This window comes from Schistocerca cancellata, chromosome 4 (genome assembly GCF_023864275.1).
Source record: "Schistocerca cancellata isolate TAMUIC-IGC-003103 chromosome 4, iqSchCanc2.1, whole genome shotgun sequence".
NCBI classification, from domain to species: domain Eukaryota; kingdom Metazoa; phylum Arthropoda; class Insecta; order Orthoptera; family Acrididae; genus Schistocerca; species Schistocerca cancellata.
In genome coordinates this window covers 554,444,909-554,470,398 of record NC_064629.1, presented here as the reverse complement: position 1 = coordinate 554,470,398, position 25,490 = coordinate 554,444,909, and the positions used below count along the sequence as shown (strand labels likewise).

At 35.9% G+C, this 25,490-nt stretch overlaps 1 protein-coding gene across 1 annotated transcript in view; it reads right to left on the bottom strand.

Moving 5' to 3' along the window:
- Nucleotides 1-25,490, bottom strand: part of LOC126185204 (hemicentin-1-like) — a 747,875-nt gene that overhangs the window by 324,334 nt on the left and 398,051 nt on the right. The window contains exons 27-28 of the mRNA XM_049928085.1: nt 15,792-15,913; nt 5,941-6,084 (exon numbers count right to left, since the gene is read on the bottom strand). Coding sequence (XP_049784042.1) covers nt 5,941-6,084; nt 15,792-15,913 — 266 coding nt within the window. The remainder of the gene's footprint in view (nt 1-5,940; nt 6,085-15,791; nt 15,914-25,490) is intronic.

Below are 25,490 nucleotides of genomic sequence, written 5' to 3'. Positions count from 1 at the left end.
CACTATTACAAAATAAAACAAACAACAATGTATTTTAACAAACTGTGGCATTCATTGTAGTAATGGGAAAGACTTGAATTAGTGAAAATGGTAGGATTAAAATATATGGTATTAATCACAAACTGTAATTATTCAAATAATTGGACTTTTACAAATGTAGTTTACTCATTCAAGAAGTTATTCTGTCACTTGTAAATGAAGGCACATATTGTAAAATGTAAATTTAGGATGAAAGCTGTAAAGAACATTCCATCTTAATGACTTTATTAATTAAACTTGTATTGTTGTAACCAGATATACAGCTAATTATAAAATTCTAGGCATCTGTTACAAATTCTGTCAATCAAAACCTGTTTCATTTTACCCTCTTAGCTTCAATTATTGTCAGGAATGTGAGTCGTTGTGTAGTTAGCATGTGTTAATTAATTTTGTGAAGTTCATTACTGTACTCGTATTTAGATGGAATTTTCACATTTAAAACATTTTTACATTATAAATTTCACATATTATTCAATTCTGTAATTTTAGACATATTATTCTGTGTAATCAGAACATCTTAGCTTTGGAACTTTCAATTGTAAATACAATTAAAAATATGTTGTCATTATTAAGTAATAATGGTCCAAGTGACCATCCATTAATTAGAATATATAAATAGGGTAGCAGTGAGGCTGGTGGGACGGGCAGTATTGACCTGATATCTCGAAGTGTAACCTGTGTTAGTTACTTGAATATTGTTTCACTAAGATTTAAAAATGTGAAAAAGTATTTTTCTTAACTTATTAACCAGTCAGTTATTTTACGAAGACATACTGTACAACTCGGCCACTTTGCAATGAGTCATAATGGACTTGATCAGCTGTTACGAACAGAAGAATAAATGTTTTAAAGCTGGAATTGATCACTTTCACTGTAAACCACACACTTCATGAAGATCCAGGCAATTTATGAATATTTCAGTTATGTCGAGAAAAATTTCGTTTTAATCTTCTACTTACGATTCTAGATAACATCAGATGACATGCACTTTTGATAAGTCAGTTCATCTGTCTTCGAAGTTTTGAGGATTTCCTTACTGACGAGTAGATAATAATTAAGCAGAAGTGTTAAACGTTGACCGGCATTGCCTGGTGAAACATTGTTGTGATGCCTCATGTAAGGTGGAGAAATGCATACCATCACGTTTCTGACTTTGATAAAGGTGATTGTGGTTTATCGTATCGCGACATTCCTCCTCGCGTTGGTCAAGATCCAATGACTGTTAGCAGAATATGGAATTGGTGGGTTCAGGAGGGTAATACAGAATGCTATGCTGGATCCCAACAGCCTCGTATCACTAGCAGTTGAGATGACAGGCATCTTATCCACATGGCTGTAACGGATCTTGCAGCCATTTCTCGATCCCTGAGTCAACAGATGGGAATGTTTGCAAGACAACAACCATCTGCACGAACAGTTCGACGACATTTGCAGCAGCATGGACTATCAGCTCAGAGACCATGGCTGCGTTACCCTTGATGCTGCATCACAGAAAGGAGCACCTGCAATGGTGTACTCAATGACGAACCTGGGTGCACAAATGGCAAAACATCATTTTTTTGGATGAATCCAAATTCTGTTTACAGCATCATGATGGTCACATCCGTGTTTGGTGACATTGCAGCGAACGCACATTGGAAGCGTGTATTCATCATCGCCATACTGGCGTATCAGCCGGCGTGATGGTATGGGGTACCATTGGTTACACGTCTCAGTCACCTCTTGTTCACATTGACGGCACTTTGAACAGTGGATGTTACATTTTAGATGTGTTATGACCTGTGGCTCTACCCTTCATTCGATCCCTGCAAAACCCTACATTTTAGGAGGATAATGCATCGCCACATATTGCAAGTCCTGTACGGGCCTTTCTGGATACAGAAAATGTTCGACTGCTGCCCTGGCCAGCACATTCTCCAGATCTCTCACCAATTGAAAACGTCTGGTCAATGGTGGCCGAGCAACTGGCCTGTCACAATACGCCAGTCTCGATAAACTGTGGTACCATGTTGAAGCTGCATGAGCAGCTGTACCTGTACACGCCATCCAAGCTCTGTTTGATTCAATGCCCAGGCATATCAAGGCTGTTATTACAGCCAGAGGTGGTTGTTCTGAGTACTGATTTCTCAGGATCTATGCACCCAAATTGCGTGAGAATGTAATGTCATGTCAGTTCTAGTATAATATATTTGTCCACTGAATACCCATTTATCATCTGCATTTGTTCTTGCTGTAGCACTTTTAATGGCCAGTGGTGTATCATATTTTTACTCACAGCTGCTAAATGTATTAAAATTGTAGGCCTATATTGCTGATGTCGGACTTTTATAAAATACTGGAATAAGTTTTATGCTCAAACATTATGACAATTTTGGATATGAAAATCTAAAAAACTAACTAACTGACAACAGAAATTTAATGTAAATAAATGTAACATATTGTGCATAAATAGATGAAGAGATCTATAACTGTTCAATATTACTGTTGACAATAAGTCAAAAGTATCAAAAATCATCAAATACCTAGGATTAATACTCCAGAGTGACCTAAAGTGGAATAATGACATAACATTACTTGTAGGAGAAGCAAATGTCAGGCTAAGATTCATCATCTTAATGTAATGTATTTCACACATCAAAAAAGTGACCTACAAACACATGTACAACCAATTCTTCAGCATTACACAACAATTTTGGAAACTTAAAGAGTTCAAATTAATAAAAGACATAAAGAATATACAATGAGAAAGAGATCATTCTGTCATGGGATCATTTAGGAAGTGCAAGAGCATTATGAAGATGCTAAACAAACTCCACTGGCTGACATTTCAAGAGAGGTATTGTGTATCTCAGAGTTGTTTACCGTTGAAATTCTGACAGCATACATTTGAAGAAGAGTTGGGAAATGTATCACTTCCTCCCTCATTTGTCTTATGATATGACAACAATGAGAAGCTCACAGATATTAGAGCTCATATGGAGGTTCATACAAAGTCATTCTTCTCACGCATCAATTGCAAACAGAACATGGAAGAGGGAAATGCTAGTCATACCAGAAGTACCATCCACTTGCAGAGTATAGACATACAAGGGCAGACATCTTGCTAGTTGTTGTCCTTGTGGTGGAGAAATTTTATCTCCTTTTATGAAGTGACTTTACAACAGGCAATTTACATCTGACTACATCTGTCTGTCTTTACATAAGTAACAGGACATCAACTAAAAGGACGGTTTCAACCAAATAGTTTGATACTAGACATGGTCGTACTGATAGTGCTACCCTTTTGGAGACTCTAACATTCCCTCGAGTCTTATCTAGTGGGACTGACAGTGATTCTGCAGAATCATCAAAAGCTGTTACAGCTGATAAGCCACAATCTGTCCAGAATATGAAACTGCCCTCAATGGGCATTACATCAGCTGCAGGCATGCAACAGAAACTGAAAGACATGCATAAAAATCTCTAACACAATTTATGGGTAAATAGACTGGAGGACATCAACACATTTCATATATCCTTGTGCCACATTACACACATGGCACACACAAGAGGTGGCTCAGTGGTCTTTCTGACTGCTGAAGCAACTGACCAAATTCAGTTCAAAGTGAACAAGCTACCAACAAATGTACAGCTCTGCAACCTCCTGAGGCAAGTGTTCAAAATGATGCAAGAGATTCCGGATCTGGAACAAACTTGCAAAGACTTTGTCAAAATGTATGGATGGATATAGTTTGATTTCTCCTAACGTTTGCTGAAACATTATGGTTTACTAAACATCCTTGACAATGCACATGTTACAAACAAATGGGATGTCCTGTGTGATAGTAATGACTGAAATACATAAATTAGTTGAAGATGGCAACATCTATGATATATATATTCAAGAGTCATACATAAAACACAGTAAGATTCTTCAGTTTTCAGTAAACATAATGAAAATTGTAGGTTATCCAAATGGAAGAGCTACAATAGCACTTTTCCAAAAATTTGATCAAGTACCAAAAATACCCCAACTTTGTGACACACACACTGCAATAGTAACTTTGAAGTCTTCACTTGGTAAACTAACACTAATGAGGATTTACATACAATATTCACACAACAGTGAATTTTACATCGATGAGCTGAGAGATGCAGTTCATTACGCTCAGGTTTCATCACATATAATAGTAACAGACACTCCAGCCACATATGAAAACTATGCTGGTGCTGCAGCAAAATGAACTCTTGGAGAGTCTTTCAGCACGCTACTGGAGGTGACCACAAAGTGGTTATGATAGATTTGTTGGATCCTGGTTTACAATGAAGGAATATGGAATAGGAACACTATCATCTTTGATACTATTTCAAAAACTCTCTGGTTGTCCATCTCTATACAGATGGTTGTGGGACCTCGGCTGTTCAGTACAGAATGTTGAATCAAAACACCTATTGAAATCAATCACTACTGTTATCTTCCTTAAGTTGATTTCATTAGCAATGTTCCATTATCAGGTACACCACATCAAGTCTCTGTACGTCCATTTGTATACAGATGGTTGCAGGACTCCAGCCATTCGGTGAAGACTGTCAAATCAGCAAGTGATGATCAAAGGAGTTGGCAAGTGATGATCAAAAGGATCACTTTGTCAATAATCTATGGATGGCAGTCATTGAATGGTGGCTCCTACTTTGACTGGACCAGAGGCGGGAATCTTGCTATACTTCGGTCAGGGGTCAGAGAGCCAGAAGATGGTGTAATATATCACCGAAACTAGTTATTCAATAAAATAACAATTGGAAAGTTAGTCAGCTGAAAGGTGTTTTTATTTGACATTCATTTCAGAAAGGCTAAAGGGGAAAAGTTAAGTGCAGAAATTGCCCTTTAAATACAAGGAGATGCTAACCACAGCATATACTACATGGCACAGACACCAGCAACGGTCTTACAAGACACTCAAAGTTTGGCCATTCCAATACAGAAAATTGCTAGACATTTCAATACACCTTGGTGTGCAGAGCTTACTAATCTGAAAACATGTTTACTACAGAAGCACACATTTTATCAAAGAGCTTTAGAATCAGGCTAGGCTATTGTTGTATAGAATACTGAAAACTGAATACAAAGCTCTCATATATACCACCAAGAAAAGGCATTGGAAGCATATGTGTTCAAAGTCAACATGTAACAATACATAGGGTACTCCCTACAGAATATTAACAAAGAAAGAATCTTCCTACCTTGTGATTCTTCAGTTTCTTCCAGTGTATTAGCTGAGAGAATAGTCCACAGGTGTACTGCTGGTTCATAGTGTCCCACTGGATGCTATGACCTGGCAGCGCACCTGTGGACTGTTCTACCATATCTTTCTATCGTTCTTTGTATTCTTACTTACAAATGTAGTCAACAATGCTATTACAGCAGTATGATTGCAGATTCTGTGCTCTAAATTAACTGAGTAGAAAAGTTAGGAGTCATTTGTATCCAGGCGAACTACAGTGTTACACTCATGAGTCCACTCTCTGATCAATTGCTCAGCTTAATTTTCAGATAAGATATTTGGAAAAATTTCACTGTTCCTGTTATCTGCCCTTAACCCTGAGTCTCTCAGTCTATATTTGTAATCCTCCACTAATACTATAACATTACCAGAAAATTTAAGTGCAATATGCTCTAAGTTTTTCCTGAAATGTTTCTCTATTGTTTATGTAAATTGAGCGATCATGTGTGTGCTGTGCCCCCCCCCCCCCTCACCAGGAGCAGAAGATGCTACAAACACCATATGAGGCACAATGAGGTGTCATAGTATACTAATAACAAATATGTACAAATACTCTAGTACAACGAATGTAATTTATGCAACAGAACTGACCATATTGCAACAAAGTTAGACACACAGGGTGGTTTACAGAACAACATACCTTCCCCTCTTAGGATTGTATAGCCATTCCTCCTCCAACTTAAGTGTGGCATTGGACTTCCATAAGCAGTACATGCCACAGAAAGGCTTTCACCAGCCATTAGTTCAATCTTCGATGGTATGGCATCAACAATTTGAGGAGGTGCTATTAAAATAAAAAGAAAACATATAATCACATTAGGACCAATAAACAGATTTAATGTTTTCCTCTTATGTGGTGTACAAGTACGCGACTGTTATAAGAAATTCTTTAAGATATCTTTAATTATGCAGTTATCATCATTCAAGGTATATTAAAAAAATAAAGACTGACAAGGAATAAATCAAAGCCATAACTTGCAGGATAAAACATGAAATGTGCAACAAATTTAATTTATCTTCTTATTTTATGGTACGGACAAATAATTTTGGTTTGAAATTCAAAAGCCTTCACAGATACGAAATGCTACATTTAAATAGTAACTGCAGTAATCTTGAGTGAAATGTCTTTTTAAACTACAACTAAACTCTTATATTTCTTACATCCAATAATATTCTGAATTACTCATTATGTGTTATGAGAGCAAATGTATCTACTTTATTCTTGACTAGTTTTTTGGTAACACAGGTTAAGATTTTTAACATTTCAGGAATATTATTTTATTTCTTGTTCGTATGCATCACACTGACTTCTTAGCAAGCAATGATCATATCAGTTACATTACACAGTTTTTGTTTTCTTTTCATTTCAGTTCACTGTCATTTGTCTTAAGCAATTTTGCAGAGACTATAATCATCAGAATTGTTTTTCATGGCAATTACATCAAAAACATTCTCCCACTGCTCCTCTTGCCATTGTCTCTATGACACTAGAGCATGATACATGACTTTCCAGTTACAGATGCATCAATTGTAAAACTTCATACGGTCATGTGAACCTTGCTCTCATATATAATTGCATTGATAGTGTAGCTCTTGATAGACCCTTGTCCTACAAAAAACACATAGAAAACATCACAGGAAAGTTGAGACCATGCAATGGTACCTCATGTGGTACAAGAGCTAACACACTATAAAGTTCTTCCTTAAGACTTGTCTACTCTGATGGTGTATATTGTGCTCCAGCATGATTTAACAGTTCACATACGAGAAAAATTAATTTTCAGCCACATGCAACAATTTGGACAATAACAGGATGCATAAGTCTACTTCCCATTACTGGTTACCTTTTCTAAGCCACATTGCACCACTAGATCTGTGAAGACAGAACGCCCTTCTCAAGTTATATGAAAAATCAATTAAAAACCCTTACTCCCAACCCTCTCTCATGTGCTTGCATTTAAACTGACCCTATTAATATCCAGTCACTTATCCATCATATTGGCAGAACCCCTGCAAGCAGTGGATTTCAACATGAAGTGGCGAAAACTTTAGAACAGGTTGTAAGACCAGGCAGCACAGAATTAGTGTGACAAGCTTTGGCGACAATTAACAGGATTTACACAGGCCAGGCATCTATGTCAAAGCCTCCACTAATGGGGAAAGGCTCCATCTTCTCAATGGGACAGTGGCAGTGAACATCAGACTGTCGAACACATTATAACAAGCTATAGCAGATGAGCTTATCATGGATATCTATAAGACTTCTTCGAAGTGACAGAGGCAGTGCTTCAGTGGATTGAAAATTTAGATATAATTTGTAGATTTAGTGTTTTAGTTATATTTAGTTTGTAAATTATGTAATTTACATATATTTCACTTCTTTGTATTACTATATGCTAAATAAATAAATCATTGTATCTATGTATACACAAGGTCTAAGTAGTTGATTAAGTTAATGTGTATCATTCTATACATTTCTGAACTATTAAACTTTCCACGTGGAGAGCTAAGAGCAACCTAATTTGATTTTAGTTTTTGAGCAAATGAAATTTGTTGCTTGATACTTTATGATAAAAGAACATAACGGAAAACACATGCACACAAGGAAAGTGACAGGACATACTTGGATGCATAAAGCTGATGATGATGATGATGATGATGGATGATGATGATGATGATAATAATAATGGTGATGGTTATGTAAGCCTAAAGGTTCCCCACTATTACTTCTATCTGGTGAGTGAGTTGATGTGGGGCCCATGTATACTGGTGATTATTTTTAACTATATGCTTTATGTTTGTGTTGTTAATCCAGAATGTGTTTTATCTTTGAAAAAAAGTGTATCAAAGTTCAGTGTCCATTTTTCCTTTAATTTTCTTTGAAGTTTGAATGAAGATATCTACAAAACTTTCCTTTAACATTTTCTCCCCCCTATCTGTAAGATGTGCTGCTGATAATTAGCAAGCTTGTTTCAATATAATAAGACACCAATACCTTTTCCATGCATTTCTAAGGACTACTTCAATGCACAGTCTTGGGCACTGACTAAACATGACACTAACAGATTTCTTATAAACCCATGTGAACAACAAAGTTTATCAAACTTCACTCTACACTTACAGGGACATGGTTGCAACAACTGTTACAACCACTGAAGTTGTATGGTACTCCACTGCAATGCTTCATCACACGTAACAGTCCATGATCCACTGCCACCTGTCTGTCATAATGTTGAATGGTTTAGCAACCACACTTCTAAGGGAGCAGTCACCAACATAACAGAAAAGATGCCATACAGTACTACAGAAAAAGTGGACATATTTTGCTGAGAATTTTTGCATTATGCATGCTGTTTGATTCACAGTTTATTCTTATGTCTTCCTGTACATAATTAAATAACTCCATGACTTTATCAGACACACATCTAACATACCAACATGAGATTATTCCACGATGAGCTATTGGTGAAGAATAGTATGGAAAGTGAGAGAGAGAACAGACATTTCTGCTGTAACAAGTAGCACTATGACATTTTCTAATTTCAGTTTACTTTTGAAGATTAATTTAAAGGAACTGTTTGCATAAGTAAATTTTATGAGTATATCATCAGAAAGAGGAAATATTTTTTAAAAAATCTTTAAAACTAATTTACCACTGCTTACTTGCTATGCAAATTAATTAAACATGAAAAAACAAAGGTGGAACCAATCGGACTAGTAGGTGCAAATCGCTCTGGTAAAAGTGAATTAAAAAGTGGTAGTATTTTTAATCTGTGTGACGGGAAAGTCAGGAAAGGTATTCAGTGCAAATGTTGTAAATGATGTTTTCACAAAAACTGTTGCAAAATAAACATAAAATTGGTGACTGTGGACTACTTATGGTCGTGTGATGTCTGTGTAATGGAAACATGTGGAAAAATTATATAACATTATCAGAGACAAGGATTCAATAATTCAGGTTCTGCAAAGTGATATTGAGGCATTACAGACGAAATGTGCTGGTTTAGAGCACAGACGCAAAAACCTGGGAAGAGCACTAGTTTAAAAGTGGACGAAAATTAGTGTTTCGAAGCACTTAGCTCCATTCCAACCAAGACACGTGCTGTGTCTAAAATGATAAGAAAGGAAAACTTAGAAAAATACTGTGTAACAACAGTAGATGAGGAACAAAGTTCTACACATACTCAATATGCAACCAATAAAAAGCTTGCATCTGAAAATGTAGAAGATACCACTGATGTGGTTAAAATCACATGCAAAAGTGGACCATCGAAAACTGATACGAAATTTGCAAAGAACAGTTCTGCAGAAACACAAAAAGAAATGCATCATGGAATGATAGTCAAAATATATCAAGATAGCCATGAATGCAATGTTTCAAACTTTGTATCAGATGCTGCAAAGGAAAATATGAGTGTCTCGGCTTTTGTAAAGCCTGGAGTGAAGTTTGAAAATGTGATTAGCTGTGTAGAATAGGAAAGTGCCATTTCTATTAAAAGTGATTGTGTTGTTCTGACAGCAGGATCAAATGGTGTTTACTGCAATGACAAAATAACGCACAAAAACAGCTGCAAAAGCAAACAAGCCACACCTAAAATACCTACAAGCATGGAAACTAGTCAAAGGGGCTAATTCCAATCAGATCTGGCCCAACTCTGACAGGACAGAAGAAATAGTCAATACACAGAGGAAATTCCTTTACCATGTAAACAAACTAGTTTTTAAAAGATGCTTTACCTGATAATGTACCAGTATGCAGTAGTAATTTCATTATGCATATGAACATTGGAGGTTTGTCTGAAGGAATGATCAGCAAGCTTAATGAAGTGCAAATTCTGTTAGAAAGTATGAAACAATCAGTAAAGGTAATATGTCCAAATAAACATTGACTTGTTCTATATCTGTATAAATTAAATATATCAATAAATAAGACTGAAAATATCAGCCTTCTCAATAAACTTCCAGGCTACAAATGCCCACCAGGTTTTTGTAGAATTGATGGGTATGGTGGCTCTTGCATATTAATTTATTCCTCAGTAATCTATGGAATCAGACATAATTTTATTCATTTAAATGAAGACCATATTTTTGAAAGTTGTTGTATAGAACATAAGGAGTGTAACATATTAATCATCATCTTATAATTAAATGTTTCCCTGAAACATTTAAATCTCTTTTTTTTAATTATCTACAATAATTATTATCATAATAATCATCAGTTTATAACACATTCCTGGGTACCATACAAACTCTGTGTTCTTATATAAATTTGAAACTCTGTTACACAAATTAAAAACTGAAAAACTGCGTAACAAGCTAGTTATATGTGCTGACTTCAACATATATGTAAGAACTGATGACAAATTCGTTTCACATTTAAAGAATCTGATAGCCACGAATGGACTAAATCTAAATTTTGATCAATGCACAAGAGCTACAGCACCTACTTCAATATGTATTCATAATATTTTACATAGTTACAATTACTGTGTCAAAGAAAGATGCAGTTTTGATTTAAGAATATCAGACCATGCAGCACTATCTGCATCATTACCACAATTAAATTTAGGTTGCACAACAAACAGATGTAAGAACTTCAGCCAAGAAAATGTGGAAGTATTTATTAAAAATCTGAGCCTCACCATTTGGTCAATCAGCAAAGACACTCCAACAAGTGACAACTACAACAATTTTTCAACCAAATTCATGAGTATATTCAATGAATGCTTTCCTTCTCACAAAAGTAGATCATAGGTAACAAAAGGAATTAGAGTGACTAGCATTAAGAACATGCTGGCCACTCTAGGCTAGTGATGTCATTATCCTGAAGGAAGTCATTCACAAGATGAACATGATGGTGGCATGAATTGTTGTCCATGAAGATGAATGCCTTGCCAATATGCTGCTGAATGGTTGCACTATCAGTGCATATTTTTTAAATATGTAAGCACATTCAAGAAAACATTTGACAAAGTAGTTAAACTAGCAAAGTGTACTGCAAACAATACATTCATTTTAAATGCAAAAAAAAAAAAAATGTTTTTTAAATCCAAAGTTCTTTGGTCTGTTATAAGAAGTGAGATCGGCAGTTAAATGGAAAGAAAGTGTCCCTCTAAACTAATGATTAATGGTAGGACACTTACAGATCCCAGTGCCATATGTGAATCCTCCAATAATTTCTGCATTAATTGTAACACAATTGGTGACTACTTACCACCAAGTACAATTCCCAGTATGGTAGAGAGAAATTGCATAGGATTTAAATTTTCACTTGTTTGAATCTCTGGTGTCATTAAAATCACAATGTCCTTAAAAAATTTAATTTCAGTGGATTGGGATGAGGTTCCCAATAGAATAATAAAATCAGTATGTATAGCATTGCACAACCACTCTCTCTCACAATCAACCAATCTTTCAAAGAGGGGTGTTTTCCAGATCAGTTAAAATATGCTGAAGTTCTGCCAATTCATAAAAAGAGTAAACAAGATGTAATGGGAAACTATAGTCCTATCTCAATGTTACCATTTATATATATATATATATACCTAAAAACAAAGATGATGTGACTTACCAAATGAAAGTGCTGGCAGGTCGACAGACACACAAACTAACACAAACATACACACAAAATTCAAGCTTTCGCAACAAACTGTTGCCTCATCAGGAAAGAGGGAAGGAGAGGGAGAGACGAAAGGATGTGGGTTTTAAGGGAGAGGGTAAGGAGTCATTCCAGTCCCGGGAGCGGAAAGACTTAAGTCTTTGAATTTTGTGTGTATGTTTGTGTTAGTTTGTGTGTCTGTCGACCTGCCAGCACTTTCATTTGATAAGTCACATCATCTTTGTTTTTAGGTATATATTTTTCCTTCGTGGAATGTTTCCTTCTATTATAACTATTTATATATATATAAAGACCTTTACAAATGTCTGCTTGTGTCTGTGTATATGCGGATGGATATGTGTGTGTGTGCGAGTGTATACCTGTCCTTTTTTCCTCCTAAGGTAAGTCTTTCCGCTCCCGGGATTGGAATGACTCCTTACCCTCTCCCTTAAAACCCATATCCTTTTGTCTTTCCCTCTCCTTCCCTCTTTCCTGATGAGGCAACCGTTGGTTGCGAAAGCTAGAATTTTGTGTGTATGTTTGTGTTTGTTTGTGTATCTATCGACCTGCCAGCGCTTTTGTTTGGTAAGTCTCATCATCTTTCTTTTTAGATATATATATATATATATATATATATATATATATATATATATATATATGCCTTTATAAATGTCTGCTTGTGTCTGTGTATATGCGGATGGATATGTGTGTGTGTGCGATTGTATACCTGTCCTTATTTCCCCCTAAGGTAAGTCTTTCCACTCCCGGGATTGGAATGACTCCTTACCCTCTCCCTTAAAACCCAAATCCTTTTGTCTTTCCCTTTCCTTCCCTCTTTCCTGACGAGGCAACCGTTGGTTGCGAAAGCTAGAATTTTGTGTGTATGTTTGTGTGTCTATCGACCTGCCAGCGCTTTTGTTTGGTAAGTCTCATCATCTTTCTTTTTAGATATATTTTTCCCAAGTGGAATGTTTCCCTCTATTATATATATATATATATATATATATATATATATATATATATATATATATTTGAAAGACCTGCATGTGACCAAATAGAAAATTATAATTCATCCCATAATATTATTTTACACAATCAGCATGGTTTCAGGAAAGGCCACAGCACAACCAATGCAATAAATCAACTGGTCACAAAAGTTGGCAATTGTCTTGATAATACACACATCCAAAATAGTTTTGCAACACCCCGGTTCCCAGAACTCCTGAAGACAGGCATTGACTGCGGATATTGTATCACAGACCCAGTCCCGCTGACTGTTCAGAGATGTCACTAAACCCACCCAAAGATGTAAACAACCATGCACGAGCAGTGCCTATTAGATGGAGGGGTCTGACAGCCAATCAGTTCCAGTCATTCCACCAGGAAGGAGGTACATGGCTCATGTTGTCTGTAGTTCAACCATGCCTAGACATTCAATTCCAAAGTTGGATCACATCAGTATTGTTACTTTGTGCCAGGAAGTGCTCTCAACAAGGGAAGTGTCCAGGTGTCTCGGAGTGAACCAAAGCAATGTTCTTTGGACATGGAGGAGATACAGAGAGACAGGAACTGCTGATGACATGCCTCGCTCAGGTTGCCCAAGGGATACTACTGCAGTGGATGACTGCTATCTATGCGTTATGGCTTGGAGGAACCCTGCCAGCAGCACCACTATGTTGAATAATGCATTTCGTGCAGCCACAGGACGTCATGTTACGACTCAAACTGTGTGCAACGGGCTGCATGACATGCAACTTCACACCACACATCTATGCCGAGGTCCATCTATGCAACCATGACACCATGCAGTGTGGTACAGATGGGCCCAACAACATGCTGAATGAAACGCTCAGAATTGGCATCACATTCTCTTCACAGATGAGTGTCACATATGCCTTCAACCAGACAATCATCAGAGATGTGTTTGGAGGCAGCCCAGTCAGTTTAAACGCCTTAGACACACTGTCCAGCGAGTGCAGCAAGGTGGAGATTCCCTAAAGTTGTGGGTGGCCTTATGTTGAGTCAACGCATGCAGCTGGTGGTCATGGAAGGCGCCATATCAGCTGTACAATACGTAAATGCCATCGTTCAACTGATAGTGCAACCATATTGGCAAGGCATTCATCTTCATAGACGACAATTGATGCCCCCATCATGCACATCTTGTGAATGACTTCCTTCAGGATAACATCACTAGCCTAGAGTGGCCAGCATGTTCTCCAGACATGAACCCTATCGACCATGCCGGAGAGAGATTGAAAAAAGCTGTTTATGGAGGACATGACCCACCAACCACTCTGAGGGATCTACACTGAATCGCCATTGAGGAGTGGGACAGTGCCATGATGAACTTGTGGATAGTATGCCACAATGAATACAGGCATGCACTAATTCAATATGACATGCTACTGGCTATTAGATGTAGTGGTGTGTACAGCAATCTGGACCAACACCTCTGAAGGTCACACTGTCTGATGGTACAACATGCAATGTGTGATTTTCATGAGCAATAAAAAGGGCAGAAATGATATTTACATTGATCTCTATTCCAGTTTTCTGTACAGGTTCCAGAACTCTCTGAACTGAGGTGATGCAAAAAGTTTTTTGATGTGTGTAGAATGCGTGTATGTGGTATCTTTTGCAACTTTACCAAACCCTTCAACACTGCAAACCATGAGTGGCTTCTTCAAAAAGTGACTAGCTATAGTTTTCAAAGAACATCTCTTAGCTGGATGTCATCATACTTGGCAAACAGAAAACAAAGAGTACCTGTTAACAACAGTGACAAGAAATACCTTTCTGACAGTAAACACATACAATTATGTGTCACCTAAGGCTCAATATCAGGGCCACTACTATTTTTGTATTACATCAATGATATGCCATGCCAGGCTGAGTCAAATACCATTCTTCTGCAGTTGATTCAAGAGCAATCATACTGAGGTGACACTTGGGGAAGTTGAGGCAAGGGTAAAATACAATAATTTGAAATTAAATGTTGCTAAAACAGAAACTGTTCATTTCACCATGAAACAGTCAAAGAGATGTATAAATGAAACTAGCTATATTGACAAAAAAATTGGACACTGCATACTATGTCAAATTCCTTAGTGTATTAATAAATAAAAATATGTTGTGGAGCAGTCATGTATACAGCATCCTTAGTCGACTGAATCTTGTGTATTTTGTGAATGTCTTACATAGTATTACTGATATGGCAGTTAAAAAAACTGTATATTATGCATATTTTATTTCAATAGTTAAGTGTAGCATCATTTTCTGGGGGTCTGAGAAAACTCATCTACTCAAAACCTTTAGATTACAATAAAAGATCATCTGAGCAATGGTGGGAGCTACAAAGAATGAAGACTGCAAACTTTTATTTGAAAAACTAGATCTAATGTCCATTCTGAGCATGGATGTATGTGAGATTCTCATTTTCACAAAGAGAAACCCACAACTTTTTGAGGACAATTGCTTCCTGCATCAGTATGACACTACACATAGTGCAAGTTACGCACTACCTACCCACAGACTCAAATTATATGAAAAACCTCCACACTACATGGGCATGAAATTTTTAAATAAAATCCATAAGGGGAAAAGTGACCCAGATCTGAAGGAGACATGGGAAAATATTTAAAAGGAAATGCTACTATTGTGTGGAAGATTTCTTGAATGATAATCATGTAATATAGTATCTCTCTAAAAAGTAACACCATATAGATTATAACCATAGATTTAAAAAAAATGATTACTATGTAAAGTAATTGTCACCTTAGATTAGTTTATTAGCCTGTATGTCAGTCTTAAAATTACCAAGTGACCTATGTCACAATCTTTGACTGTATGAGGCATGTTATGTGATAAAAATTTGATTTGATTTGACTTACCATGAACTATAACGTAAAAAAGTTTTTCTGTAATACCAGCATCATTCTCTGCATCACATGCATAAATTCCAGCAGAGTCTAAATCAGCTTGATGTATGTGCAAGTTACCATCACGAGATATACTGTAGTGAATAAGAAAAAAAGTTAATTACTTTTCAAGAAACATTATGTCATACATATAAATGAATATATTAGTGTCTAAGGTCTCATAAAAAAAAGACCTACACAAAAATAGAATGACTCACAATAAGTGGAAGTTGTATGGAAGAGTACTGTATTAACTATGTGTCAACTTGAAGGTTGTTCATGAGAAGCCAGCCGCTATGGCCAAGTGGTTCTAGGCACTTCAGTCCAGAACCATGCTGCTTCTATGGTCGCACGTTTGAATCCTGCATCAGGCATGGATGTGAATGATTTACTTACATTAGTTAGGTTTAAATAGTTCTAAGTCTAGGGGACATATGATCTCAGCTGTTAAGTCCCATAGTGCTTAGAGCCATTTTTTTGTTCATGAGAAACATTGGACTTTAAAATTCTGTTGATATTCTTGTAATTAGAAAAGGAGGACTAGCTAAGCTGGACAATTAGTTCAGCCATGGCCTTACTGCTGTAGGAACCATCTTAGTATATGCAGTAGTTTGTGTAAGCTATGGCAAACGCAAATCACGATTGCTTAATGGCAGTTTGAAACACACATCTCCAAAAACATGTCTTAAACGTCTTGATCATTATTTCATATCACTCATGAAGGCCTTCATGATCATTAAGATACCACTGTCCAGAGATTCATAATCTTTTTGTGCTTCAATGGGATTTTTAAAAGTCGCAGCTGCCATCTGTTACTCTGTTACTGGTCTGCAGAGACAGGTCAAGGATACAGAATCAGTGCGTAGTGGGAATGTCCGTGTTAGTGATAAGTCGCATATATGTACAGTATTTAATAATCACTTTCTGAATATAGCAGGTGGACTAAATAGAAACCTAGTCCCAACAGGGAATCACATAGCGCTCATAGAAAAAAGTGTTCCGAAACTGTTACCTGAAACGTTCCTCCATGATACTGACAAGAGGGAGATTGAGTTAATAATTAAATCACTAAAGCCGAAGAACTCTCATGGATATGACAGGGTATCTAGCAGAATACAGAAGTATTGTTCTATGTATGTTAGCCCAGTACTTAGCCATATCTGTATCTTTTCCTTTAGGAGTGGTCGGTTTCCTGACCGATTAAAGTACTCGGTAGTGAAGCCACTTTATAAAAAGGGAGACAGGGATAATGTTGACAATTATAGACCTATTTCTATGCCATTGGTGTTTGCTAAAGTTATTGAGAAGTTTGTATATACAAGGTTACTGGAGCATTTAAATTCACATAATTTGCTGTCAAATGTACAGTTTGGTTTTAGAAGTGGTTTAACAACTGAAAATCCTCTATTCTCTTTTCTCTGTGAGGTTTTGGACAGATTAAATAAAAGGTTGCGAATGCTAGGTGTTTTCTTTGATTTAACGAAGGCTTCTGACTGTGTTGACCACAAAATATTACTGCAGAAGTTGGACCATTATGGAGTAAGGGGAGTAGCTTACATTGGTTCACCTCTTACATTGAGACAGAAAGCAGAAGGCAATTCTCCACAATATTGAAAGTGGTAGTCATGTTCAGTCCCAATGGGGCACTGTTAAGTGGGGCATTCCCCAAGGGTCGGTGCTGGGGCCACTGTAGTTTCTTATTTATATAAATGATATGCCTTCTAGTATTACAGGTGATTCAAAAATTTTTCTGTTTGCTGATGACACCAGTTTGGTAGTGAAGGAACTTGTGTGTAATATTGAAACATTATCCAATAATGTAGTTAATGAAATACGTTCGTGGCTTGTGGAAAATAATTTGATGCTAAATCACAGTAAGACTCAGTTTTTACAGTTTCTAACTCACAATTCAACAAGAACTGATATTTTGATCAGACAGAATGGGCATATTATAAGTGAGGCGGAACAGTTCAAGTTCTTAGGCATTCGGATAGATAGTAAGCTGTTGTGGAAAGCCCATGTTCAGGATCTTGTTCAGAAACTAAATGCTGCTTTATTTACCATTAGAACAGTATCTGAAATAAGTGACAGTTCAACACGAAAAGTTGTTTACTTCACATATTTTCATACGCTTATGTCATATGGTTTTATTTTTTGGGGTAATTCTTCTCATTCAAAAAGGGTATTTTTGGCTCAGAAACGGGCTGTTCGAGCTATATGTGGTGTAAGTTCGAGAACCTCTTGCCGACTCCTATTCAATAGTCTGGGAATTCTGACACTGCCCTCACAGTATATATTTTCTTTAATGTCGTTTGTTGTTAGCAATATTAGCTTATTCCCAAGAGTTAGCAGCTTTCACTCAGTTAATACTAGGCAGAAATCAAATCTGCATGTGGAATGCACTTCCTTGACTCTTGTGCAGAAAGGAGTGCACTATTCTGTTGCATCCATTTTCAATAAGCTACCACAAGAACTCAAAAATCTTAGCAGTAGCTCAAATGCTTGTAAGTCTAAACTGAAGAGTTTCCTCATGGCTCACTCCTTTTATTCTGTCGAGGAGCTCCTGGAAGAGCTGAAAAATTAAGCAAATTCCAGTGTTACATTGTTGATTTTCTTTATTTAAACTTATGAATTGTCACCTGAATACATTTCTTGTATTTCATTTTATCTGTTTCTACTATTGTGTTATAATTTCACGTATTGACTCAATCCATGTCCATGGAGACTTCTCCTTAATTTGGTCCCATGGAACAATAAATAAATAAGTAAATAAAATAAATAGACACCTGGTGTCCAAAAAATGTGGTCGCAAGTACCTCACAGTGTCACTAAAATGCACATTTCTATTTGTACCTTGAAAAGGAAAAAAATAATGTCAAAATAATCTTATCAGCTTATCTGAAGTGTTGTGACACATCTCAGTCCCCAAAAAAGGTTAAATAAAATATTTCCACATGTAACAAATGTTCGAAACCCATCATGAAAGGCATCTTTTGTGTGAAATGTAACTAATGGCTTCACGAAAAATGTGCAAAAGTGAATTTAAAACTCATAAAAGACAATTTTCCATGGGCATGTCGACATTGTTAATGTACTGAGATGGCTGAACTCCTAAGTACTGTGAACATAAAAGAAGAAATTATTAAACTGCTTCAAAGTCACATTGAAGTGGGGAAGGCAGAAATTTTAGCACTGAAACAAGAAAATTCTGAACTAGTTACTGGAAGAAAATCCTGTGTGTGTAGAAACCAACCCATTACTGAACAAAGTGGCAAAAATCCACTTATGTGTAATATGGTGAATAATACCACAGAGAACTCCGTCAGTGAAACAAGTGATAAGTATAAATGGAAAATGGTTTCCTATAATAAGAAGGACAAATGTAAAAGTGCAATGAACAAAGAAGATGACAAAAATTATTTTCTGTTTATAGGTGATTCTATATTAAAAATGTTATTGTCCTGGACTGTAAGATTGATGTTCGACCTGGAATTCGATCGCATCAACTCAACAAACATTTTATGAATGTATTGTGCATGAAAAGAAACACGGGCGAAACTGGTAACAAAACTTTAAGTACCGATAATTACAGAGGTGTCTTAATCCGTGTCGGAACAAAGTCCATCCACAGTAACAGTGAGGAAGAAATCATGAATGAAACATGAAATCTGATTAGATCAGTGAAAACTGTATACCCAACATTCAGGCTGATAATTAGTGGAATTATTCACTGAAGATTGGTAAGAGATCCTGACATCAACAGGATAAATACCGGCATTAGGAACAGTGCAACAGACTTGGTGCAGTATTCATTGACCCAAACAAGTTCTTAAACATTAAGTGTCTGGGAAAAGATGGCCTGCACTTGAATAGATTAGGCTCTGTGAACCTTAGTAAAATGTTCATAGATGTGTGTAAAATCCTAATGAGCAAGGGAAACTAATTCATTCTGATAAGGGTGATGAAAGAAAAGACTCAAACTGAAAATAAAAAGTTTAGGTACCCAACAAAGGATGCACATGAAATAACCAAAAACAAAAATGATCTATTGATGCACTGGAATATAAATGGCTTAGGGGCAGAATTACCAAACTGTAAATACTCCAAAATCGATGAACTAAAAATTTTGCTTTCAGAATCTGTATATATTAAAATAATCTGTCTAAATGAACACTGGTTAACAGAAGATTGTATAAAAGTATTAAACATTATTAATAATTTTAAGGTAGCTTCTAGCTTTTGTAGAATAAGCAAATCTCATGGAGGCACCTGCATTCTTGTCAATTCTTCTGTAAGTTATAAAATAAGAGACAGTTTTAATTATTTAAATGAAGAGAGCATGTTGGAAAGTTGCTGTGTAGAACTAAGTGATCTGAACACACTGGTTATAGCAATCTACAGAATTCCTGGATGTGCGGTAACAAGTGTTCTTAGCCAAATTCCAATGCCTCCTAGAAAATCTCCAGAAAGAAAGTAAGAAAAAAGTTGTTATAGCAGCAGACTTCAACTTAAATGTCTTAATTGAAAGCAATGATTCCACAAAATTTCATGACTTAATTCAGAAATCTAGTTTCAAGCTAAACTTTTCTGAAGGCACTAGGGAAAACAGCAGATCAGTGACCCGCATTGATAACATTATTACCAACGACAAATTTGACAATGGAAATAAGCACAAATACTGCTTAGACTTGGTATTTCAGATCACTCAGCTCTGTTTATTGAGCTCCCAAAAGCAAATAACCTAAAGCCTCCAGAAGTGTGTATAAAAAGGGATCACAGTAAAAATAAAATGTATTTATTGCACAGTAAACTAAGTATAATGAGCTGGCCTGTAGACCACAATAGTTTAAGCTCAATAAACTATGACAAATTCTTAAATCGTTTCTTAGAGGTATTTGATGAATCATTTCCTTGTAGCTCTAAGCAAAAGAAAGTAAATGGTAAACTCAAATAAATTACAACAGGAATAAAAATTTCTAGTGCCAGGAAGAGAGAGCTCCACAATGAGTTAAAATCAAACAGAAATCTGTATTTTCTTACTTATGTCAAACAATATAAAGCTTTATTTAGGAAACTTTTAGTGGCAGCTAAAAAAATGGTAAATAATAAATTCATACAAGAACACAGACATAAGACAAAAACAGTTTGGTCAGTTGTTCAGTCTGAATTAGGAGCCAAAATAAAGATTCATGAGATTTTGAAAATTAGACTTGAAAATGAAATTATAGTAAACCCTGTTCAGATGTCAAGTTGTTTCAATGAATTCTTCCTAAATGTAGTAAGATCAGATGTGGATATGGCATTCTATCAAGGCATCACAAATTTGGAAAACAGCCAGAACACATCTTTTAAACAATTTGAAAAAATCACCCAAAGGGATGTGGAAAAGGAAATATGGTCTCTAAAAAACAAAACCTCACATGGGTGGGATGAAATAACATCTGTAATTAAGTGTGTGTATGATATTATTTCTCAGCCACTGTCAACTATTATAAATCAATCTTTTGAACAGGGATGCTTCCCAAATTTATTGAAATATGATGAGATCAAACCTCTATTCAAAAAAGGATTGACAGAAGATATGGGGAATTTCCGCCCTATCTCTCTTTTGCTGGTCTTCTCTACAAGTGTTTGAAAAGATTGCAGCAAAACAATTTAATAAATATCTTACAGTAAATGATATAATTTTTAAAAAACAGTTTGGACTCTAACAGGGTAAAAACACTGTGAATGCTGTAAATGATATTATCCAAAAAAAATATACTCCACCTTAGATAATGGTAGAGAGGTAACAGGAATATTCTGTGATCTAACTAAAGGTTTCGATTCAGTGAACCATGCATTAATACTCCACAAATTACAAATGTCTGGAATCGGGGACACTGCTTTAAAATGGTTTAGCTCTTACCTGTCAGATAGGAAACAAAGAGAAATTTTAACTTGAAATGGAACCAATTATTCCTCAGACTGGAAAGCAGTTCCCCAAGGAGCCCCTCAAGGTTCAATTTTGGGCTCCTATCTGTTTCTTTTTCACGTAAATGACCTATCACTTGCTATTGATGCTCATTCAGTCTTATTTGTTGATGATACATCAGTCCTACTTGAAAATGGGGTATCTGAAAGTATTCCAGAAAAAGCTAAAAATACTTTAGAAAAACTCGAATCTTCGTTCCATCAAAACAGACTAAAACTAAATGTAACTAAAACCAAAATGATGCAGTTTGAAGCTAAATCATTAGAAAGGCCTGAAATAAAGATAACTTGCAATGATCGGGATATCACAGAAGCAAATCATGTGAAGTTTTCAGGCCTAAATCTTGATAAAAATTTAAATTGGAAGGTACACATAGATTACTTAGCAAATAAACTGAACAGCTTGGCATTTTCAATGTGAATTTTGTCAGGTGCCACAAACATGGATACCAGAAAGATAGTTTATTACTGCTACTTTGAGTCAGTTATTTGTTATGGCATAATCTTATGGGGAAATTCAGCAAATGTCACTAGCCTCCTAGTATTACAAAAGAAAGTAATAGGAAACATGTGTGTTGCAAAAAAAATGGGAATCCTGTCGACCACTATTAAAAATTTTAAAAATACTATCTACCCCCTCAATTTACATATATGAGGTGGTGGTGTTCTTATATAAAAATCAACATACACTAGACACTTTCCATTTGACCACAATTACAGCACCCACCACAGAGATAATTTCAAACTTCCAACACACTGTTTTCAACTTTATGACCAATTGCCAGGTTTATGGGGTTAAAATTTTCAATGAAATAAAAGGCAGTAATATATTTGAGATGGAGCTTGGTTCACTGAAAAGATTGCTCTTTACTCTTCTGGTGGAAAAGTGTTATCATTCTGTCGAAGAATTCATTGAGGACAGCTTCACAGACTGAACACAGGGATTTTATTACATGTATTATTGTATGTACTTGTGTAGCTGTAACTTAGAAATGTAAAATATAATGGAAACTTTTGTACTTCTCTTCAAAAAAGAGAAAAAAGTTTCGTTTTGTAGACCTTGACATGTCTCCAGTACATCAAATCAGATGACTTGAAAATTGTACATAATGAGATGAATAAATCACATATCACATAATATATGAAAATAACACCATATGTTTTACCAAAATTAGGAAAGTGACCCAATCTTATGAAGTTAAAATAGTCCCAGTATGAATAAGATTCACAATAGAAATCATTGTGATTAGGTTGATATTGTGAATTTTATGGTTCCTACCACTAAACTACATCATGTGTTCCATGCAACATTCCCCTTCTTGTCTGTGAACACTGACTAGTTTTCTAAATGAGAAATGGCTATTCAAAGAATCACTACTCAATAAAGACAACAATATGTTGTCACCATGTTTTGAGTTGGTGATGTTCTAGTCCAACTGGCAAGTCAAAATATAAACATTATCTGCTGTGTTGTGTAGGATTTGACACTAATACTAATGATACTTAAGGCACAGCGTAACATCTGCCTTTGATCTAATATGACATACCAAAACACAAGTACAAAGACAGCAGTCAAGTATTGGGCTTGTAGTCACTGTTGTAACAAAAAACATGATAAGTCTACGAAAAAATGTTAGCTGTTGCTGTATTCCTGAACTTGAAGAATTACAGTTTAGTGTCATGTCTTGATATTATACTGGATGGACAATGGGCATGATACGAAAAAGTTCTAGAAAAGAAGTACATACAATATGAATCTAGGAAGATCCCACTGCAAGCTCAGTTTTTAGAGTGTAGACTCCATCAGTATCCAAATGCCTGCTCACAACTGAATGTAATATCCATAAGATGCCTGTGTGAGACATTCTCTGGTATTGCTGCTTACAAGGATATCACATGAAACACACTGGAAGTGACTGAGAACTTTCTGAATACGTAGACAGTGGCCAGGTGCTGTTTGATGATCATGTACTTTAGGGTCTTCCTTACAAAGCTTGTAAGACAACCAGTATAATAACTACTCATAAATTTATGGATATTCTCTGAGTTGTAAAGGCTAGCCAAGATTATTTCCCTTCTTGAGTTGGGAAAGTCTCAAGTAAGACAGATTTTATTCAAACAAGGCAGGAGGCATTCTTCCTTTTTGTACTGTAGCTGTTACAACATACTGTAATGCATATGGTTGTTTCCAGAGTCAGTCTCACAAATTTAAGGCGATACTCAATCCTGATTGCACATGAAGCATTCATCACTGCTGATAATTTATCAATAGAAAGAATATCGCTGGCTCACAAGAGTTTTGGCTGTGCCAACTGCTACTCTCCATCAACATTAACTGGGTAACAAAGCTATACTGTGTGTAATTCAGTGGTGTGGCAATGATATACCCTGAGGTGAGGATGTAGCAACATCACAGATATGACTATCCAGCAGAACAACTATTTTTAATTACACACACACAAATATCTGAAGACATACCTAACTACACAAATTATAATATTAACTGTCATTAAATAATGTTGATAGTCATCAAGACACCGCAAACTTCAAAGGTGCATACAAGTCACTCACAAAATTTATCAATATTCTAAAACATCTGAAGTAGCGTGTGAAGAGATATGAAGATTGCATCTAGTAATATGTGTGGCTGGTTCTAGTGATCACAGAACACTTTAACTGGTACAAAATTCAGTGTATATTTATGACAAATACATCTGAAACAGAGAGAGTCATATATAAAACGCAGAATGAAATCTCTACTGGGTTGGATCAAATTTCCTCCATTATTTTAAAAAGATGCAAATATTCAATCAGTCATGTTCTGGTTCATCTGTGCTATACAAGGTTAAATGAAGGTTTGCTTCCATATGAACTAGAATTACAATACTCATGTCATGGTATAAAAAGTTTGCACCAACAAAATCAAAAATGTCCAACCAATCTATTTAATTGAAAACTTCAATGAAGTACTATAGAAAATGATTGCCCTGAAATTAGAAAACTTTCCTGACATGGGAAAAGTGTTACAAGAAACCCAACATGGTTTCACGAAAGGCTAAACAACATCAACTGCCATATGAAATCTAGTGTATACAATATTAATGAAATTAGAGGAGAAAGAAAGGTTACCTATTTTATTCCTAGATCTGTCACAAGCATCTGGCACAGTATCTTGTGGGCAGCTACTTGATGAACTGGAAACTTATGGTATCAGAGGAATAGCTAAAAGTCTCTTACAATCACGTCTACAAGGCAGACATCAGGTTAAACAAGTCACACACAAAGTGGATAATATTATTAAGAAACTCAAGTCCAGTTATATTAAAATGTGTTGTGCTGCAAGGGTCAGTTTTGGGGCCTTTATTGCTCATAGTATATATTAACTGTCTACACACAGTGCACAATAACAAGATATTAATTAAGCAGATGACATGACAGTTATTAACTAGAGACCCAGTGAGAATGATCTGGACCTGAATTGTTCTGGTGTCTTATTTGGCTGGAGAACTACTTCCAAGATTATTGTTTAAGCTTAAACCTTAGTAAAACAATTCCAATTGACATTCATATACATTACCAACCTGAGGGAGTCCAGTGGAACATAGTGTCTGATAATGGTATATAAATAAAACTGGATGATACAACTGCCTTTTTTGACATAATGTTAGACAGACAACTCTCCTGTGAATATCACATTGA